Genomic DNA, 17,786 nt, shown 5'->3' with positions numbered 1-17,786 from the left:
TTTTTAATCTTTACAACCTCAGCCAGGTTTTCTTTTCTTTTTTTTTACAGAATTCAGCTTTTTTCAGTATAAAGGTATACAAACCGGCAAAATATAGTAATACAAATATAAGTAGATGGCAGTTTAACTATTCCAAGGGCCCACCCACAACCAAGATACCTCGTCCCAGGGAGCAGTGCAGTAATAACAATCTAAAAAGTTATCAAAAGTTACAATCATTTTCACATAGGCAAAGTAGTAGTGCTTAAAAAATGAGAGTTGAGACACCTTGGGGCAGTCCATGAGGTGCGCATGTTCCCGGGCCTGCTATGTAGAACCTATGGGGCAATCGGAGTGCAATGTTCGAATGGCAGGGATGATCCTGTAGGGGGACCTCAGAAGTGGTGTAAGAAGTGAAAGGATACAAAATGGAGATAGAAGGAAATAAAGAATAAAGCAGTGAGAGAAAGGAGGGAGGCGAGCCGTCAACACGACGCTTAAGAGAACCGCAAGCTTCCCAAAAAGTCATGCATAGAATAGCCAGGGTTTCACTTATGTCCAGGCCCCGTTAGGCAGATATCACCTCACTTCCTGTCCCAGTGACAGCAGGCCAAGGAATTTGGAAGCTGTTATCAAGGAGGCAGGAAGCCACAAACCAGACAGAGGTTCTAAACCAGAGGTAAGCAACCTTGGCACTCCAGCTGTGCTGAAACGACAAATCCCATCATGCTTCTTCCTCCAGGAGTCAAGCCTGTGGCTGTCAGTCTTGCGATTCTTCATGGGGCTTCTAGTTCCTTACCATCGTGTCTTGAATTGTATTGTGATTATAATGTCTTCCTTATATTGTAAAGCGCTGCGCAAACCGTTGGCGCTATATAAATCCTGTATAATAATACTAATAACAGATGGAGTGCCGAAGTTGCCTACTCCTGCTCTAAACCTTCCCTGATTTTACTAAAAAAGAATTAGTTTCTTGCAGTCAAGGCCTGACAGGAAATGAAGGTAAATCTTGCTAAAGGGGTCACAGACTTTAGATAAAACCTGACAGTAGTTCTATCCTTTCCTCACGCTGTCAAAATGTAAAAAGAAAAAACAAAAACTATTTTGGCCGGAGGTGGGTGTTACATTTTCTTTTATACTGTGAACAGCTGAAATGGAGGAAGAGACTGACATGTGTTGTCCATTGTTGTGCAGTGAGCCCCAGCAGTGAAATCAAGGTTGTGTCGTCGATCCGGAGGAGCAGTATGAGCAGCAGCAGTAGTAGCGGCTACTTCAGCAGCAGCCCCACACTCAGCAACAGCCCGCCTGTGGTACTCTGCAATCCCAGGTCTGGTGAGTACATCGAGCAATGTATCACTTATGATCCATCACCTGTGATTCCCACTCCTAATTACTGAACTGTAAGCCCCCACTCACACTTTTGTAGCGTGTGAACGAGCACAAAATCTTTTGACTGCGCACATTTGTGATATGCGTGAGAAACGTATGCTGGGCATGCTGTGCCATTTGTTGTTAGTGAAACCCCGAATGCAGCAGCCAAGATGTATGGCACATGCAGCTTGAAGATCCAAAAGGAACATGAGCTTCATTGGTATGTTGGTCGCATATAGGGCAGCGCTCTATGGGTTGCCCTGTTTGCGACAAACCCACAAAAACGTGCACAAACACATCGCGCATTGAAAGTGTGAGGTTTGGGTCCATTTTATTATTTTTAAGTTATTCAACTGATGTTTTTTTATATCTGCTTTATTATTTATACAATATATCACACTATATGGCCATAGTATGTGGCCACCCCTCCAAATTATAAAGTTCAGGTGTTTCCAGTGAAGGGTACCATTAATTCTACAGCATTGTACACTTCCAGCCCTGTTCTAACAGCTTGGGGAAGGCTCTTTTCTTTTCCAGCATGACTGTGACCCTTTGCTCAAAGTTTCATAAAGACATTGTTTGATGACATTGGGGTGGAGGAACTCAACAGGCCAACCTCAACTCTAATGAACACCTTTGGAATGAGTCTGAATACTAATTGTGAGCCAGATCTTCTCATCCATAAATCCAAGAAGTTTAGTGCACTCCATACAGCATTCAGACCCAATCATAAAAGGGTGCTATGGTGGAATGGCAGATACCACCACCACAACATAGGTCCCAATCAAAGATATCACTTGGTGCACCTTGTTCAGATGAGAATACTGGACACTTTATTGTCACCAACAGGAAGTGAGGTTTCAAGGCCAATAAGTCCCACTTCCTCAGCCAGCATTGAGAAAGAGGTTGTTAGTGATCTCGAAATGTCACTTACTAATAGTGACAAAGTGCCCTGTCTTCTCATCTGAACATGGTGTGCTGGTGATTTGTTGTATTAGGTCTTCTCATCCAACATCAGTAACTGACTTCATGAATGGAAGAATAGGCACAAATTCTACCAGGCACTCTCCAAAATCTTGTGGAAAGCCTTCCCAGAAGAGTGGAGGCTACTACAGGCACAAAGTAGTGGGGGCGCAATATATTAATACCCAGGGTTGCAGAATGAGATGTTCAACAAACTCAGATAGGAGTGATGGTCAGGAGTCCACAAACTTTTCTCCATATAGTTTACAACATTTCAGGCAAACTGTAATTTATTAAAGCCTCCTGATACACTGATCTGACTCTTCATTGCACCTTGAGCTATTGAGTTCTGTAAGCAGGATTTCAGAAACAGGAGGATTTGAATTTAGAAAACACGAGAGTTCCACCAACCTATTGGATATAAGAATAAATAGCATCCATACCCATTATTTCATATTTACCTGCATTTTTTTAAAATGTTACCTTTTAGGTCCTGACCCTAATAAACAAAATATATGGAAAATGTAAACATTCCCTTTTATAGAGGTTACAGTTCCTGTTTAAGATTTATTGTCCCTTTAAATGTCACTGCGGTGAAATGAAAGCGTACATCTCGTTAAGCCAGTATACAGACTTTCACACTCCCTGACCCTGCAATGTATACAGGAAAACTGCCAACCTTCACAACATTCTTCCGCTAAGTGTTTGTCAATCATCAGTCACTGGAGGGTGTGCTCGCCCAACAGGGTCATTGTGCAATCCGCAGTATTTTTATCCTGGTTCTTGTACAATCTGCTGTCAGAGATAAGAAACCACAAACACATGCAGACCACAGAATGAGCCACGTGGAAAGGACACGTTATAAAACAATGCTGTAAATGTTTATATCTTTGTTGTTGTTGTTATTATTAATAAAACTTTTGTATGTAAATGGATAACCCAATAACCTCTATAAAAAAGGAAAAATATCATTAATCAAAGACCATTTGTTTCTCTTAGAGTAACTATAATGGTTTTGGGGTCATAGGGCCTTGATTTCTGTCTGCAGTTACCGTATATACTCGAGTATAAGCCGTCCCGAATATAAGCCGAGGTACCTAATTTTAGCCAAAAAAACTGGGAAAAAGTATTGACCCGAATATAAGCCGAGGGTGGGAAATGAGGCAGCTACTGGTAGATAGATACCATTAAAATACATTAATATTTATTTAAAAGAAAAATAACCTAGCTCTGTAAGTGGAAAAGGGGGTACAGGGCTACATATCATGTACTACGGATCATTTAACCCATTCATATTAGCAGAGGATAATTGTAAATCTATTGTTCAGTGCACTCTATATGTAGTATATAGTACATGTACATATAGAGTGCCTGCAACAATACATTTACAATGATCCTCTGCTAACATGAATGGGTTAAATGATCCATAGTACAGGGCTACATACAGATCATTTAATACATTCATGTTAGTATAATTGTAAATGTATTGTCTGCACTGTATTAGCAGTATATACTCTATATAGAGTATATACTGCTAATACAGTGCAGACAATACATTTACAATTATACTAACATGAATGTATTAAATGATCTGTATGTAGCCCTGTACTATGGATCATTTAACCCATTCATGTTAGCAGAGGATCATTGTAAATGTATTGTTGCAGGCACTCTATATGTACATGTACTATATACTACATATAGAGTGCACTGAACAATAGATTTACAATTATCCTCTGCTAATATGAATGGGTTAAATGATCCGTAGTACATGATATGTAGCCCTGTACCCCCTTTTCCACTTACAGAGCTAGGTTATTTTTCTTTTAAATAAATATTAATGTATTTTAATGGTATCTATCTACCAGTAGCTGCCTCATTTCCCACCCTCGGCTTATATTCGGGTCAATACTTTTTCCCAGTTTTTTTGGCTAAAATTAGGTACCTCGGCTTATATTCGGGACGGCTTATACTCGAGTATATACGGTACACAATATGTCTGATATATTCCTGATGTACAATGTTACAGGGTATGTTGTTGCTTTACATATTAAATACAGACATTCTAATTATTATGCAGTACAAGTCCAGGACATGGTTTTATTGTCAGCATCCAGTCCTACCTAAGCTATTCCCAGGTATCTCTGGGCCGGGACATTCCTTTTTTGTTTTATCTTATTTGGTATTATTTTTTATCATGTAGTTTTAAAGAGGCCGATTACGCTGGAAGAGCTCCTGAGCCCTGGTGCACCGTACACAAGGAAAACCCTGACTGTGAGTATGACACACTAATGTCTAATCTGAGTACACTAAGGCCTTGTTCACACCAAGCACGGAGCAGGTGCAGAGCAGATCAGTTGCAGACCGGATCAAAACTGCGTCCAATGTATTCCAATGGTATTTTTTGCTCCAGTTCACATCGCAGCGTGCAGTTCCAGAGCAGGTCCAGAGCAGGTGAAAAAACTGCAGCAGGCCCTATTTTACCTGCTCTGGATCTGCAAACGCATCAAAAACGCATGCAAATGCCTGGAACGCACTGAAAGCCCTTGTTAAACTAAACTAAACCAAAAGCATCCCGGAACGCATCAAAAACGCGACAAAAATGCATCACAACCCACTGCACTGCGTGTGCAGAGCGGATTTGCTCTGCATTTGGTGTGAACAAGGCCTAAGGCCCCATTCACACCAGGGTGGTTCGCTGGGCGGATTTGGCCACACGGATCCACTCACATGAACGATCCCATACATTGCTAATGTCTAATCTTAGTACACTAAGTCTCCGTTCACACTAGGGCAGTTCGGCTGCGCGGATTTGGCCACGCCATCCGTACCACCTCCCGCCCGAATTGCTCCCTGACCCTTTTTTGCCCTGCTGATCAGCTCGGTTTCCATACGCAGCCGGTTTCTATACGCAATTACAAGCTCCATACGCAGCCGGTTTCCATACGCAATTACAAGCTCCCAAAACCGCCCCTTTAAAATCTGCACGGAAACTGCGCTGATCCTCAGCCGCCCTGGTGTGAACGGGGCTTCAATGGTTGGGGAGATTCACATTCAGAGAAGAAAACACCATCCCGGTGCGCCCTCTGTAGTACTAACAAAGCTTGAAGTATATATTTATATATATATATATATATATATATATATATACACACAGGCAGTCCCCAAGTTACGAACATCCGACTTGCGTACGATTCGTACTTACAAACGGAGGCTATTACTGTACAGCAGCGAAGAGGAGTGCCCGCCTTTTTGGGTCTGGTTCGTAGTCCTGTACGTACATTACAGGAAGCTGGCTCTTGTTAGACGTGCAGACGAGGGGTGCCCGCCTCTTCTTCTGGGTCACTGTACATTACAGGAAGTTGTACACACCTGTCCAAGTTCCATTTAAGGTAGAACCCCATGAAAATGTAATTTTTTTTAGTTTGGAAAGATTTAATCTCACTTCCTGTCCTTGAGACAACAGGAAGTGAGAAGAAATCTACACCTAGGAAGGGAAATTCACTCCTGTAAGAGTAATTATGGGAAAAAAGGTGTCTCCACTGAAGCTTTATCACCAATCCTTGTTTCCAGGACAACCCTCACAGGGACAAAAAGTGAGGCGAAATCTCCTGAACAGGGGGAAACACAGCAACAGAAACGCTACAGGCGGTTAACCCTTCCCTATGATATCCAAAACGAAAAAAAATTTGGAGGGCTGCAGTAACACTTAAAAAAATGTACCTGTTACAACTTCTATACCAATCCATCTTAAGAACAACCCTACAGAACCGATCCTGTTTGTAACCCGGGGACTGCCTGTACACTGTATATATGCAAAATGAGTTTCGAAGCAAAGGCACTGATGTGAACAGTGAGCTGTGAGAAAAAAGTCTCATTGCCCAAAGCAACCATTTCAGTTGTAATTTTTGCAATCTTCTCTTGAAAATGAAGCAAAGATTCCAATTGGTTGCTTTGGGCAAAAAGATTTCATGGCAAGCTCGGGAGCTATTATGATTTTGTTGTAGGACACACACTGATCAGGTCTGAGTAAGAAGCTTGGCAGGAAAAGCATTTGCTACTGGCTGCCAGGGTCTGAAGTACCAAAGGGCCAAAGGCTGGGCACCAGGAGTCTATATTCTCGATGAAGGATATGTCCTCTATACTGTATCAGTATTTCACAATAGATCTGCTGCTTGTAGTGAAATCTGCAACCAGACAGCATTTGGAAGGGAGACGTCAGCAATGGCAGCCAAGCGAAGAACATGGCAGATGGCAGACTGACAGCAACGGTATGCCAGTTAAATGCATGACAAATACAAAAGTGTAATAAAAGCCTTTGCAGCTGGAAATATTAGGGGCCCATTCACGCTGCCGTAACACATGTTTTAACACATCACTGCAGTGCCCTTGCTGTGGTGCCAAACATTTTGAATGGCACCTCAATGCATTAACCCAATGCACCCCAAGGGCAGCTGTGATGCAGCGCACCACAACACTTGGTGACACTTTACTGTGGTGTTCTGCATTGCAGAAAATATATTGCAGGTCGGATTTCTGTTGCATTGTGGTGCGTTGGCAGCCCATTCAAATGTATGGGCTGCTCTAGGGATGTCCCGATACCGGTACTAGCATCGGTATCGGGACCGATACAGGGCATTTTGACAAGTACTTGTCAAAATGCCCTGATACTTAGCGCCGAAGCTTTTTCTTACCTTACCGGGTGTGGCAGACTCACCTTCCGACGCTCCAGCTTTGGACCCAGCAGCCGCGCACGTACGGCGCTTCATGAAGCTCCTCCCCCTGCTCGATAGCCGTTCCATTAAAGAACGGCGTGGTTGATTGCTCGGCGTTACATTAATACCTAGTGAATGCCGAGCGATCCCCCACAGCGGCGTTCGGAACCCCTTCCGCTCAGATGCCGTGACAGGTCACCCCTGGAGAGACTGCTGCCTCTACCACCAGTGCTGCCAGCCACATTCAACTGCCCTTCTTCTGCGTAGCAGCCCAGCTACCTGAGAGATCTAGAGAGCTCTCCAGAACCGCAAGTAGATCTTGTTTATATGGACTGATTGTGTGCAGTTATTTAAAGAGTGCATTCCTCTCCTTGCTGCCATTACTGCTACCACTACTCACCCACATTACCCCAGCAAGTGACAAGTGGTTGGGGGCTTGTTGGGACCCCCCTTTTTATGGTGAGGAGATCTGAAGTCTTACATATTATGTAGGAGGTGCATCCCGCAAACTACAATGCCCATCCTGCCTCACACAATTCTTAGGTTGGAAAACCCCTAGAGACTGTTAAATTACTTCACTACTCCCAGTAAACTTGATATCCTTTTATTTATCATTATAGTCAGGTTGCAGCCATTGATGCATGTAGTATCTGGGGTCCCTATTAAGAACTTCATTTAATATTAGCAGGGGATAATAGTAAATCTAGTGTGTGCAGTGTGTACTGTACATGTACTACATATAGAGTACACTGCAGCAATAGATTTACTATTCTCCCCTGCTAATATGAGCAGGATTAAATGATCCATGGTACATAACATGTAGTTGTACTACGGATCATTTAACTCATTCATGTTAGCCGAGGATAATTGTACATCTATTGCTGCAGTGTACTCTATATGTAGTACATGGTACATGTACGTTACACACGTCCAGTACACTGGAGCAATAGAGTTTAAATGATCCCAGAGGCAGATGCATGATCGGATTTGTAGTTTCACGACAGCTGTGTGAAAGCAAATACAAATGTTTTATTGTTCTAAAACAGTCTTAAGAGTGTTTTAGAACTGTTTTAGAATTTAAGACTGTTTTAGAACAATAAAACATTTGTATTTGCTTCACAATCATAAAGAAATTGGCCTAAAATCATTAGTCTGTATTGTTTTTTTAAAAATGTCACCTGCCCCTTTAAGAAAAAGTATCGGTAATTGGTATCGGCAAGTACATGAGGGGAAGTACTTGTACTTGGTCTTGAAAAAGTGGTATCGGGACATCCCTAGGCTGCTCTAATGCAAGACATGTTAGCATGCAACCTAAACACAAGTTGATGCATCCTAACACCTACATAGGTGAATGGGGCCTAAAGGAAAGCTCCAAACCACAAAATCGGTATTAGATGTGAAAATAAAGCTAACCATACACTTCTAAAAATGTCCACCAGGCCCTGCTCACTCGGACAAAATGTAATCAACGTGTGGCCCCATTGGCACCCTTCTATTCGACAAAAGGCAATTCATCAATCGCAAGATCGGTCCGAAAAATTTGGTTGCAGTCACTGTTCAGGTATTCTGCAGGCAGCACATCCACCAGAGTCAGAATACAGTACTCCAGAGGTAGTCAACCTTGGCACTCCAGCTGTCCTGAAAGTACAAATTCCATCATGTATCTGCTCTGAGAGTCATGCCTGTGGCTCATGGGACTTTATAGTTTTACCACAGCTGGAGTGCAAAGGTTGCCTACCCCTGCAATAGCCTGATCGGGTGGGAAATCTCTCACCGCCACCTTAATGGTTGTACTGTTCCCCTGGACTCACAAGCCCTACATCATAGAGCCAGTAAAGCCAAATCTTGCACTGATGAGGGCTAAGAAGCTGAAAGAGCTGTATGTAAATTGGTAATACTGACTGTGTAACATTATATCGATATCTGTGCTATTCTGGATGCTTAACGGGACAAAAAGGAATGCTTTGCATGACTCCATAAGCAGAGACTGAGCTCCTTGTTTTGGGGTGTTGTACTGGAAGTGCGGACATGTAAATACCTGGTATTATACAGAGGCAATGCTGCATCTCAGAAATGTAACCGGAAAGACGCTGACTCCGGAACGATCCTGCCTCTGCATGCTTTGGAGAACAAACTGGCCTGTACACATATTGCAGTTCCATCCAGCAGCAGTCCCTGTCTCAGCTTTGCAACTTGTAACCATCATGTCACTTCTACTGCTGCAGCTCAGACTAACATACAAGGGCATGTACCCCGAAATGATGAAAGCAATGTTCGTCCCGCCTGGAGTTCTTTTTTAATACCAATGCACAGTTTAGGAATTACATGGATGTGTTTGTAACTTTTTGTTGTTGTTGTTGTTGTGCAGATTGTCAGTGATGCGGTGGGATGGGGATTTGTGGTACGCGGAGATAAACCGTGTCATATCCAAGCTGTGGATCCTAGTGGACCGGCTGCTGCTGCAGGAATGAAGGTAAATACATCCCAGGATTATTTATATAAAGATGTTAGTATTATTATTTTTAGTTTTTAATTTATTCTTTAATAAAAAAAAAATTCTTTAAATTTTTATTAAAGCCCAACTTCAACCCAAACTTTTTTTTTTTTTGGTTTTGAACAGAGAGGGGAAGGGTTAGATGCTTTGTCTAGTTTTCACTGATATCTGTGTCCCCACTGGGAAGATTCAACCTAATTTCCTGTGTCGATGAAAACATCAGAAGGGGAGGAGGTGATTGGATATCTCTCTGATGAAGGCAGAAAGCAAGATTGTTTTTAGTAGAGTGGGCAGTGGTAAGAATAATATGTCATCCAGAACCCTCTCAGTTCTTGCCCTGGTGTCTTCAAGACAGGAAGTGATGGGAAGTCTCCCCAATGAGGGGACAAATGGCAATAAAGTTCTGAATTTTACCCACTTTATCGAAATAAGTAAATTGTCAGTGTTGGAGCTCTCCAATCAGCGGGGAGCATGAGCTTTGCTAATTGCTGAACTATAGGTCTGACTCAGTAGAAAGACATGTTTCCACTGCTTCCACCAGAGAGCAAGGATCCTTCTCTACAGCATGCCGGCAGGGGCCAGGCTTTTCTACTCAGGTTGTTGCTGCTTTCTAAAGAAAACCAGCTGGTAAGACTTTGAACACCTTTTGTTTTGATGCACCTGGAATGTGTTCATTCGAATCAAAGAAAATGAATTCAAGCTTTAATTATTTCGTTAAAATATGGCATTCGGTATTAGAATTACAACGCACTAAAACTGCATGCTGGGCTTTCTGCTAGGAAAGCACAGCAGCACATTATTGAATGTAGACCCTTTTTTATGGTGTGGGTTATTCTATGCACATTTCCAACTTCTGCTGCCTTCGTTAGAGAACTCTCCTAGGAAAGCAGCTTTAACTGGAAGCGGGTGGAGTTTGCTGTGCGACATCATCGGGGCCTTCAATATATAAAATTAGAGATTACATTATTTAAAGTGGAATGTTTTTTAGATGTTAAGATAAAGCTGTATTATTAATATAGCTGGGATGAATAAATAAAGAGTAGTAGCTGGGCTAAGATATTTGCTTACCACTTCTAGGGAATATGCTGCTGCAGGCTCCTTCCAGTTCTGGTTACATAATTATAACACCCCAAGATAGGCGAGAACAGGACCCAAGATGGGAAGATCTCACCACTAGAAAATAGCCATGGGTGATGCAACCCACACTCCGCCTATAGCTGATGCATGACCTTTGGATGGACGTACCTTTTAAACAACATGCAGAAAAACAGTGTAAAGTTGATTATAAAATGCGCGTGCTGCTTCACACATACAGTAGATATCTGAGCATAATAAGATAACGGTTATGATTGCAGATTCAATTACCTGATGTCAATTCACAAGAGATGACCAGAGCTGATTTAATTGTGAGGAATTATTCTTGGCTCTGCTGTCGTCAGTACAGTTCAACGTATCATCTGATCTCACTAACAAGGATTTCCGATTGATGCTTATTACAGATAAATGTTGTGTTTACTCATCACAAACCAGCACTTAAAACTGACCTTTTGGTGGATATGAAAGATACAAATGAATGTAGTTTTGTTTTCAGTGATACGTCATTCAATGTGTTTCTTTCTTGTTCATTGAGGAATACTCTTTCCCTGACCGAGGAAATGGTTTCTGAAGAATTGACAGAACTAGGGTTAGGTCCCATGGTGCCACTGGGTAATATACAAGGGGAATAATGTGAGTGACACCCTGTATGAAGGCCTTCACCAAAGAGGGAGAAGCAAGTAGTCTTTGAAAAAGTACCACCAAGATTTGACCATTGATTGTACTCAAGGCTGAATGTTGATCCAGCCCAGGCTGGAGAAAGGGCAGGATTGGCCCCATGGAGTACTTTCTGGGATGACATTTCCTTGCCTGCATTGTGAGAAATATGCTTTTCAGGTGTGATGTTAGACGTTGTGAGAAGTCGATTTTGATGCTTAGCCACTAACTAACTGACTCTGACAAGCCCCTAGTTCTCAGAACCTGGGTTTCAGCAGCTAGGCTGTCAAAGCCAGTGACCGAGAAGTAGGGTGGTAAACACTTCTCTGGGACCCGAAGATCTGGATGATCTGAAAGGGCCAACTGTGATTCTGTCAGAGGCTGATGGGGTCTAAGTACCACGGCCAGCTTGACCAGTTCAGTACGATGAGAATCACCAGAATGCACTCCAACCCAATTATGTGGAGCAGACAAGGACGGGGTTTTCGGAGGAGGAAAAGCATAGATCAGATTGATCTGACCCCATTAAGTCACCAAAGCTTCCACGGCAAAGGCTAGAGTATCCCTTGTCCTGGAGACAAACCTGCTCAGTTTGTTTTCCATGTCTGGTGCCCACCCCACCTGCAACAGAAGTATTGAAACACCGTGGGCTGAAGAGACGACTATCCAGAATCCAGACATTGACAACTGAGGAAGTCTGTCTGCCAACTTTCCACCCCTTGGATGTGCACGGCGAACAGGGCTTGGATGACCAGTATCTGATCAGCATCTTTTTGAGCTCCAAGACTTCTTGGCTCTCCATGATGGAAGCCAATGTTGTGGCATTGTCCATCTAAACCCTGGTCAGATGACCTTCTAGTCAAGAGGTCCACCGTTGAAGAGATAATCAAATCACTCCAGAATGTTGATCAGGAGAGATGTGCTTCCTCTGGGACTAAGTCCCTTGTACCTCATCATTCAAGCCTAAGGAGAAGATTCCACCCTTCCCCCGTCAAAGCGCTCTCCACCAGATCACATTTGCAAGCCTGCTACCTGGTCTTCAAGTAGAACTCTGGGGAAAAAAAGTGTTCATTTTTGTCTAGGAGTTAAAATAGCAAAGTTCTCATCCCTGCCGCCTCCCTCCCCACTCCACACCAGCGGTCTAAGGTCTCGTGAGTACAGTGTATTGGACGTGAAGATGCCCAGAGACATACCATCGCTGCAGAAGAGGAGGAGAGAGGCTTCAGGGGCCAGACTAACAGCCAACCTGCTGCAAGGTTCTGGTGAGCATATCTTTGTTTTTTCACTCCTGGATGAAGACATGCACTTAACCCTTCCAGTGTGGATTGGAGCGACATTCACCATGCAAGGGTTTAGATAATTTTCCCCCGGAGTTCTTTCTGTTTACACCAGGGATGTCCAAACTGCGGCCCTCCATCTGTGGTGAAACTACAAATCCCATGAAGCATCTCTCTCCAGGAGTCATGTCTGTCGCTATGGGAATCTTGCAAAGCCTCATGGGATTGGTAGTTCCACCACAGCTGGAGGGCCGCAGTTTGGACATCCCTGGTTTACACAGTCAGGTGGCTTTGTAGGCTCTGTTGAGCCCCCTGTGTTAACCTGGTTTTTTTATTGGGCCTGTTAGCGTTTTGTTGGTTGTGCTGCCCACCCCTCAGTTGGATGCCCCAATGTACCTAAATAACTTTACCCTGTGTCTCTTAATGTACGAATAAAAAAACTGAATTTTTTACTTGCTGTAAAATTCTCTTCTTGGAGTACATTAAGGAACACCGGTTCCTCCCCTTCTGTTCCTATGGTCCACTCCTACTGTTGCTTTTAGGGTTGCACAAGTACCAAGTACAGTACTCGGTACAAGTACGAGTACATGTACCGATACTTTTGGGCTCCAAGACTAGACTAGAGAAAAATTCAAAAATTAGGAGGCCGCTGTCATTTGTAAGGAGCACACGGAGCTCCTGGGATTTGTACATCTCTGTTTTAATGTACGATTTTGTTTTTATAAATATAAATAAAGGGATGCACAGATACCAGTTTTGTGAGTACGAGTACTGGTACTTGCCGAGTACTTACAAGTACGAGTACTGATACATTTTTGCCTATTGTCATGTGACAGTTTTTAAAACAATACAGACTAATGATTTCAGGACAGTGGTGGAGTGCCAGAGCCAGGTCCCAGCTGCAACCGCTGCAACCCTGGTAGTTCTCATGAAAATGCCAAGTATCTGCACTGGTACTCAAAGTATCGGTGCATCCCTAATTGCTTTGCTACAAAACTGGAGCATGGTGGAAGTGGTGGCTGTCTTACAATTTTGTTTGCCAGTGTCCAATCTCTAGAAGGCAGCAGAATAACCAATCGTGAATAGTTACTCAGCCGACAGCTTCCTTAACAATCGGTGACACTGACAGTGGGCAAAGCCTGATAGGGAAGCTGAGGCACTAGTTCCCCATCAGATCTGCTCTGCTAGCGATTCACACCAGGCAGTGGTCAGATTGCTAGCCAATTGCAGGCTGTATATGGAATCTGCCTGCTGTCAGTCCTCAGGGAAGCGGACCTGATGGGGAACTAGTCCTTCAGCTATCCCGTTAGGCTCCAGCCACCCATTATTAAAACTCCTTGTCTGCTTCACGGCTATGTTACAGGCGTGACGTCCATGGGAGGTAGTGGGGTGCACTAAAGATGGTATGGACACTCCAGCTTCAGTGCGCCTCCACACCACACATGACATGTCATTGCTTTTATGTGATATGTCGCACATCTTTAATAAATAAGACTTTTCTTCACGCTTATATTGGAGTGCCGGTGTCCCTGCTTCTACTATTCCATACCACATATGGCGGTGCTTGGGCCAAATTAAAGTGCCTGTTTCTAACAGGTGCATACATGTGGGGCAAGCACCGCCATTTGTCATGTGGATGCACCACAGAATTCTAAAAAGGGTAGTAGACCCTCCTTATGAATTCCAGGCATTGTATGTTAATCAGAGGAAGCTCAGGGTGTCCATAGTCTTTCTATGGTGGGTGGGGGATGGGCAAATTTGAAATTGTAGAGCTATGCTGTGTGGATAGGAACACATAACACACAAATAGTATGGTTGTCTCAAATTTGTCTCCGAAGATGGAAATACACTTTGAGGTTTTCTTCTATTTTAGAAGTGTCATGTTTACCGAAATGTCATCACATCCTGTACCACCACATTAGCAGAGGTGCATGGTTTTTTATAAAGCTGCCGTTTCTGGCTTTAAAATATGCAGACCAATACAAATAATCTTTCCTCTAACAGAGACTAGCTGAGACATTAGATACATGGTATACTCATATATAATCAGCGACTCAAGTATGGAGCTATATACGGTACATTTAGGGAAGCATATTTCTACCTACAGCTTCAATTTTGTATTTCATAAAACATCTCCATTGCGTTTGTGCACACCTTCCATTAGCTTTAAATACTTCTTTTATACAATCTGTTAATATTCGGTTATTCCTACTCTGTAATCTCCGAATATGACACACAGATTGGCGGATCATTAAACCTTATGTGCAAGAGCAGCAGAGAGCAGAAATGAGCTGATCCAGACTAGTGATTACTCGCAGAACCTTTTACTTGTACTCTGCAGACCTCTCCATGCTTTGCCAGCCTTCCATTGTCTGTGGCATCCCGCCAGCAGTGGAAGGCTTGTCATGACTGAATAGGCCTTTGTGCTGAACGAAATGCTGAAATTAAATAAACTGCATTCTGGCTTCTTTCAGGCTGATAACCACACATTTCTTTTGAAAGTCTCTGCTGAAACACTCGCTGCTGCCAAGTGGGTAACTGTCTTCATCCGGATTGCTGGAGCTCAGACAAATCGGCAGTTCTGGGTGTGGATTTCAGTTGTTGCACCTAGAGCTAATAGTTCTTATTAATTGCTTGCTTCATACTGAGCTGCTCCTGAGGCCCCTCTGTGGAACATAACAGAGCTTATTACACGATGTACACAAAGGGGAATCAAATTCTGCATAATGTACAGATGGACTTGGTGCCACTTGTGTGTATGTATATATATATATATATATATGTGTGTGTGTATATATATATACATATATATATACACACACACACATGCATATAAAGACCTACGAAAATAAGACCTAGTACTATTTTTGGGATTTGCTAAAATATAAGACCTACCCCGAAAATAAGACCTAGTTGTGACCATTCCCAGGGCCGGTGGTGGCATAAGGGGGAACTTGAAGAGCCGCGGGAGAGAATCGGCGGTGCCATCGAATCGAGCGCTAGAGGAAGCGAGGCGGCAGCGGAGGGAGCAGAGCCGCATAAGCCGATGCTTCCTCTATAGCGCCAGCTCCTGTCACTGGCGGAGTGATACCAAATGCACTCCGTCTGTGAGGAAACGAAGTGAAAGTGCGCTTCGCTCATTCTGGCCATCGATTGTTTACCAAATTGCTCTTGGAAAGGTACGGCACCCCTGATTGCCCTGATCACCCAATTCTTCTTTGCCATTTTGAATTATTTAATTTGGATTAGGATTTGCATTCATTTTGGATTGTCGTACATAAAAAAAAAATAAAAAAAAATAAGACCTACCCTGAAAATAAGACCTAGTGTGTTTTTTGAGCCAAAAAAATATATGACAGTTGTTATCCGGTATTCAGCTAACCAGAACTACCATCTAACCGGCAAAAAAAAAAAATCCCCTGTGTACACGCTGTTCTGTCGATCTGCCACTTTGTAGGGGAGGGAGAGAGGGACTCTGGAACATGGAAAGGTACAGGAATGGGATGAAAAGTGCTGGATCATCCTGGAAATGAGAGTGTGAATGATCTCTGAAAAGAGCTGTGTTATCCTGGAAACGGGTGTTTGATCGATCATTTGTGAAAGTTCTGTGTTATCCTGTGAACAAGCACCACCTAGTGATCACTCCCAGTAGTGCAATGCATTGCTAATGATTTACAGTACAATATACTTGTATGGTATAGTATATAGTTTAGTATACTGTATATTTCTTTCAAGTTGAATGTAATGTAATACTGCATTGTGGCCACTAGATGGAGCTGAAGAGCATAGGAAAGAGGTATTTGTTTTTGCTCATCAGTTCCATCTAGAGGCCATAATGTGCTATTACTTTAGACTTGACCTGAAAAGAAAATATACTAAGAATGTTCATTTTTGCCTCAGTTCACACACAACGAATGTTTTCAGAGATTCACAAGGCGAATTTCTCTGCTAATTGTTTTTAAATAGATCCCTTAGTTTTTAAAGGCAACAGTGCTGACTACTGTATCGCCATGATGCTATCACTTCTGATCAGTTGCTATAAGTTTCTGCACTATGCACATCATTGCTGCTCATTGTGCTTCTTTATTAAACAAGTTTGATGAAATACCTGTGATGTTCTCTTTCAGATCTGCCAGTTCGTGGTATCCGTGAACGGCCTCAACGTTCTACATTGTGACTTCAGAGCCGTCAGCAACCTCATCCTTACCGGCCCGCGGACCATTGTCATGGAAGTGATGGAGGAGGTGAACCCATAAGCGCAGGAGGATGTGGTACTTCAGACCCGTTCTCAATCAACCAAAGCAAAAAATAAAAGCGCTTCTCTGTTATTCCGTGTCGGGAAAATTGCCAGTTCCGTCCGGTTCAGTCCCTCCTGCCACCATCCTTCAATTTTGGTTTCCGAGCCTCCAAAAAAAAAAAACCTCCGCTGCTCCAAGGTGAAACTTGAAAAGAAACATGAGAACTGGACTATGTTGTTGTTTCTGATGTTCTCACAAAGAATAAGCTGTGCTAATATTCTCTATGTACTGTATGTATCCTGTGTGTGAAAATTGAATATACCATGTCAGAGCCGAGTGTTGAATGCGAAACATTCGAGAAGTGCCATTACAGTGATGTCTGTAAATCTAGCAAAGGGCCCTGTGTGTGTGAGCAGCCTTTAGCAGCCAATCGCATGTCTCCGTTCATTATCACAAGATGACCTTACAGAGGCGGATGCCTCGTAGGGTTTGGCGAAGGATAAAGAAGAGAGTCCTTTTAATATATAAATATATATATTAGAGAACTGTTTCTGTAGTATCAGTGGAGATCCTACACTTATTTAGGGATGCACCAATACCAATACTAGTAACAGTATCGGTGCCGATACCGAGTATTTGGGCAAGTACTTCCAGTCAGAGGGAGTAGTGCCGCGAGGGAACATGAAGCCAGATCAGAAAGCACGGTGGCGGGTAATGACTCGCTGCCCAGCTTCTTGATTGGCAGAGAAGCCAGCTGCCCAGCCAATCAGCATTGAGCCGGCCAAACATGCATGGAGCTGGGTTCCCAGTCAATCTGGAAGCCTGGGTGGTGGGTAATGACTCGCTGCCCAGCTTCTTGATTGGCCGGGAAGCCAGCTCCCCAACCAATCAGCATCAAACTGGCCAAACAGGCATGGAGCCAGCTTCCCAGAGAATCTGGAAGCCGGGCAGCGGGTGATGACCCACCTCCTGGCTTTCTGATTGGCATTGGCATTGA

The 17,786-nt window shown here is 43.2% G+C and overlaps 1 protein-coding gene across 1 annotated transcript in view; it reads left to right on the top strand.

Annotated features, from left to right (window-relative positions):
• Positions 1-17,111, top strand: part of DEPTOR (DEP domain containing MTOR-interacting protein) — a 98,295-nt gene extending 81,184 nt beyond the window's left edge. Inside the window, exons 7-10 of the mRNA XM_018553349.1 lie at positions 1,174-1,311; positions 4,517-4,587; positions 9,397-9,501; positions 16,679-17,111. Of these exons, the coding sequence (XP_018408851.1) occupies positions 1,174-1,311; positions 4,517-4,587; positions 9,397-9,501; positions 16,679-16,807 (443 nt within the window). The 3' untranslated portion in view covers positions 16,808-17,111. The remainder of the gene's footprint in view (positions 1-1,173; positions 1,312-4,516; positions 4,588-9,396; positions 9,502-16,678) is intronic.
• The last annotated feature ends 675 nt before the right edge of the window (positions 17,112-17,786 follow it).

The sequence above is a fragment of the Nanorana parkeri genome, unplaced genomic scaffold (genome assembly GCF_000935625.1).
Source record: "Nanorana parkeri isolate BGI_ZX_2015 unplaced genomic scaffold, ASM93562v1 scaffold117, whole genome shotgun sequence".
Lineage (NCBI taxonomy): Eukaryota > Metazoa > Chordata > Amphibia > Anura > Dicroglossidae > Nanorana > Nanorana parkeri.
This window is presented reverse-complemented; position numbering and strand designations above follow the sequence as displayed.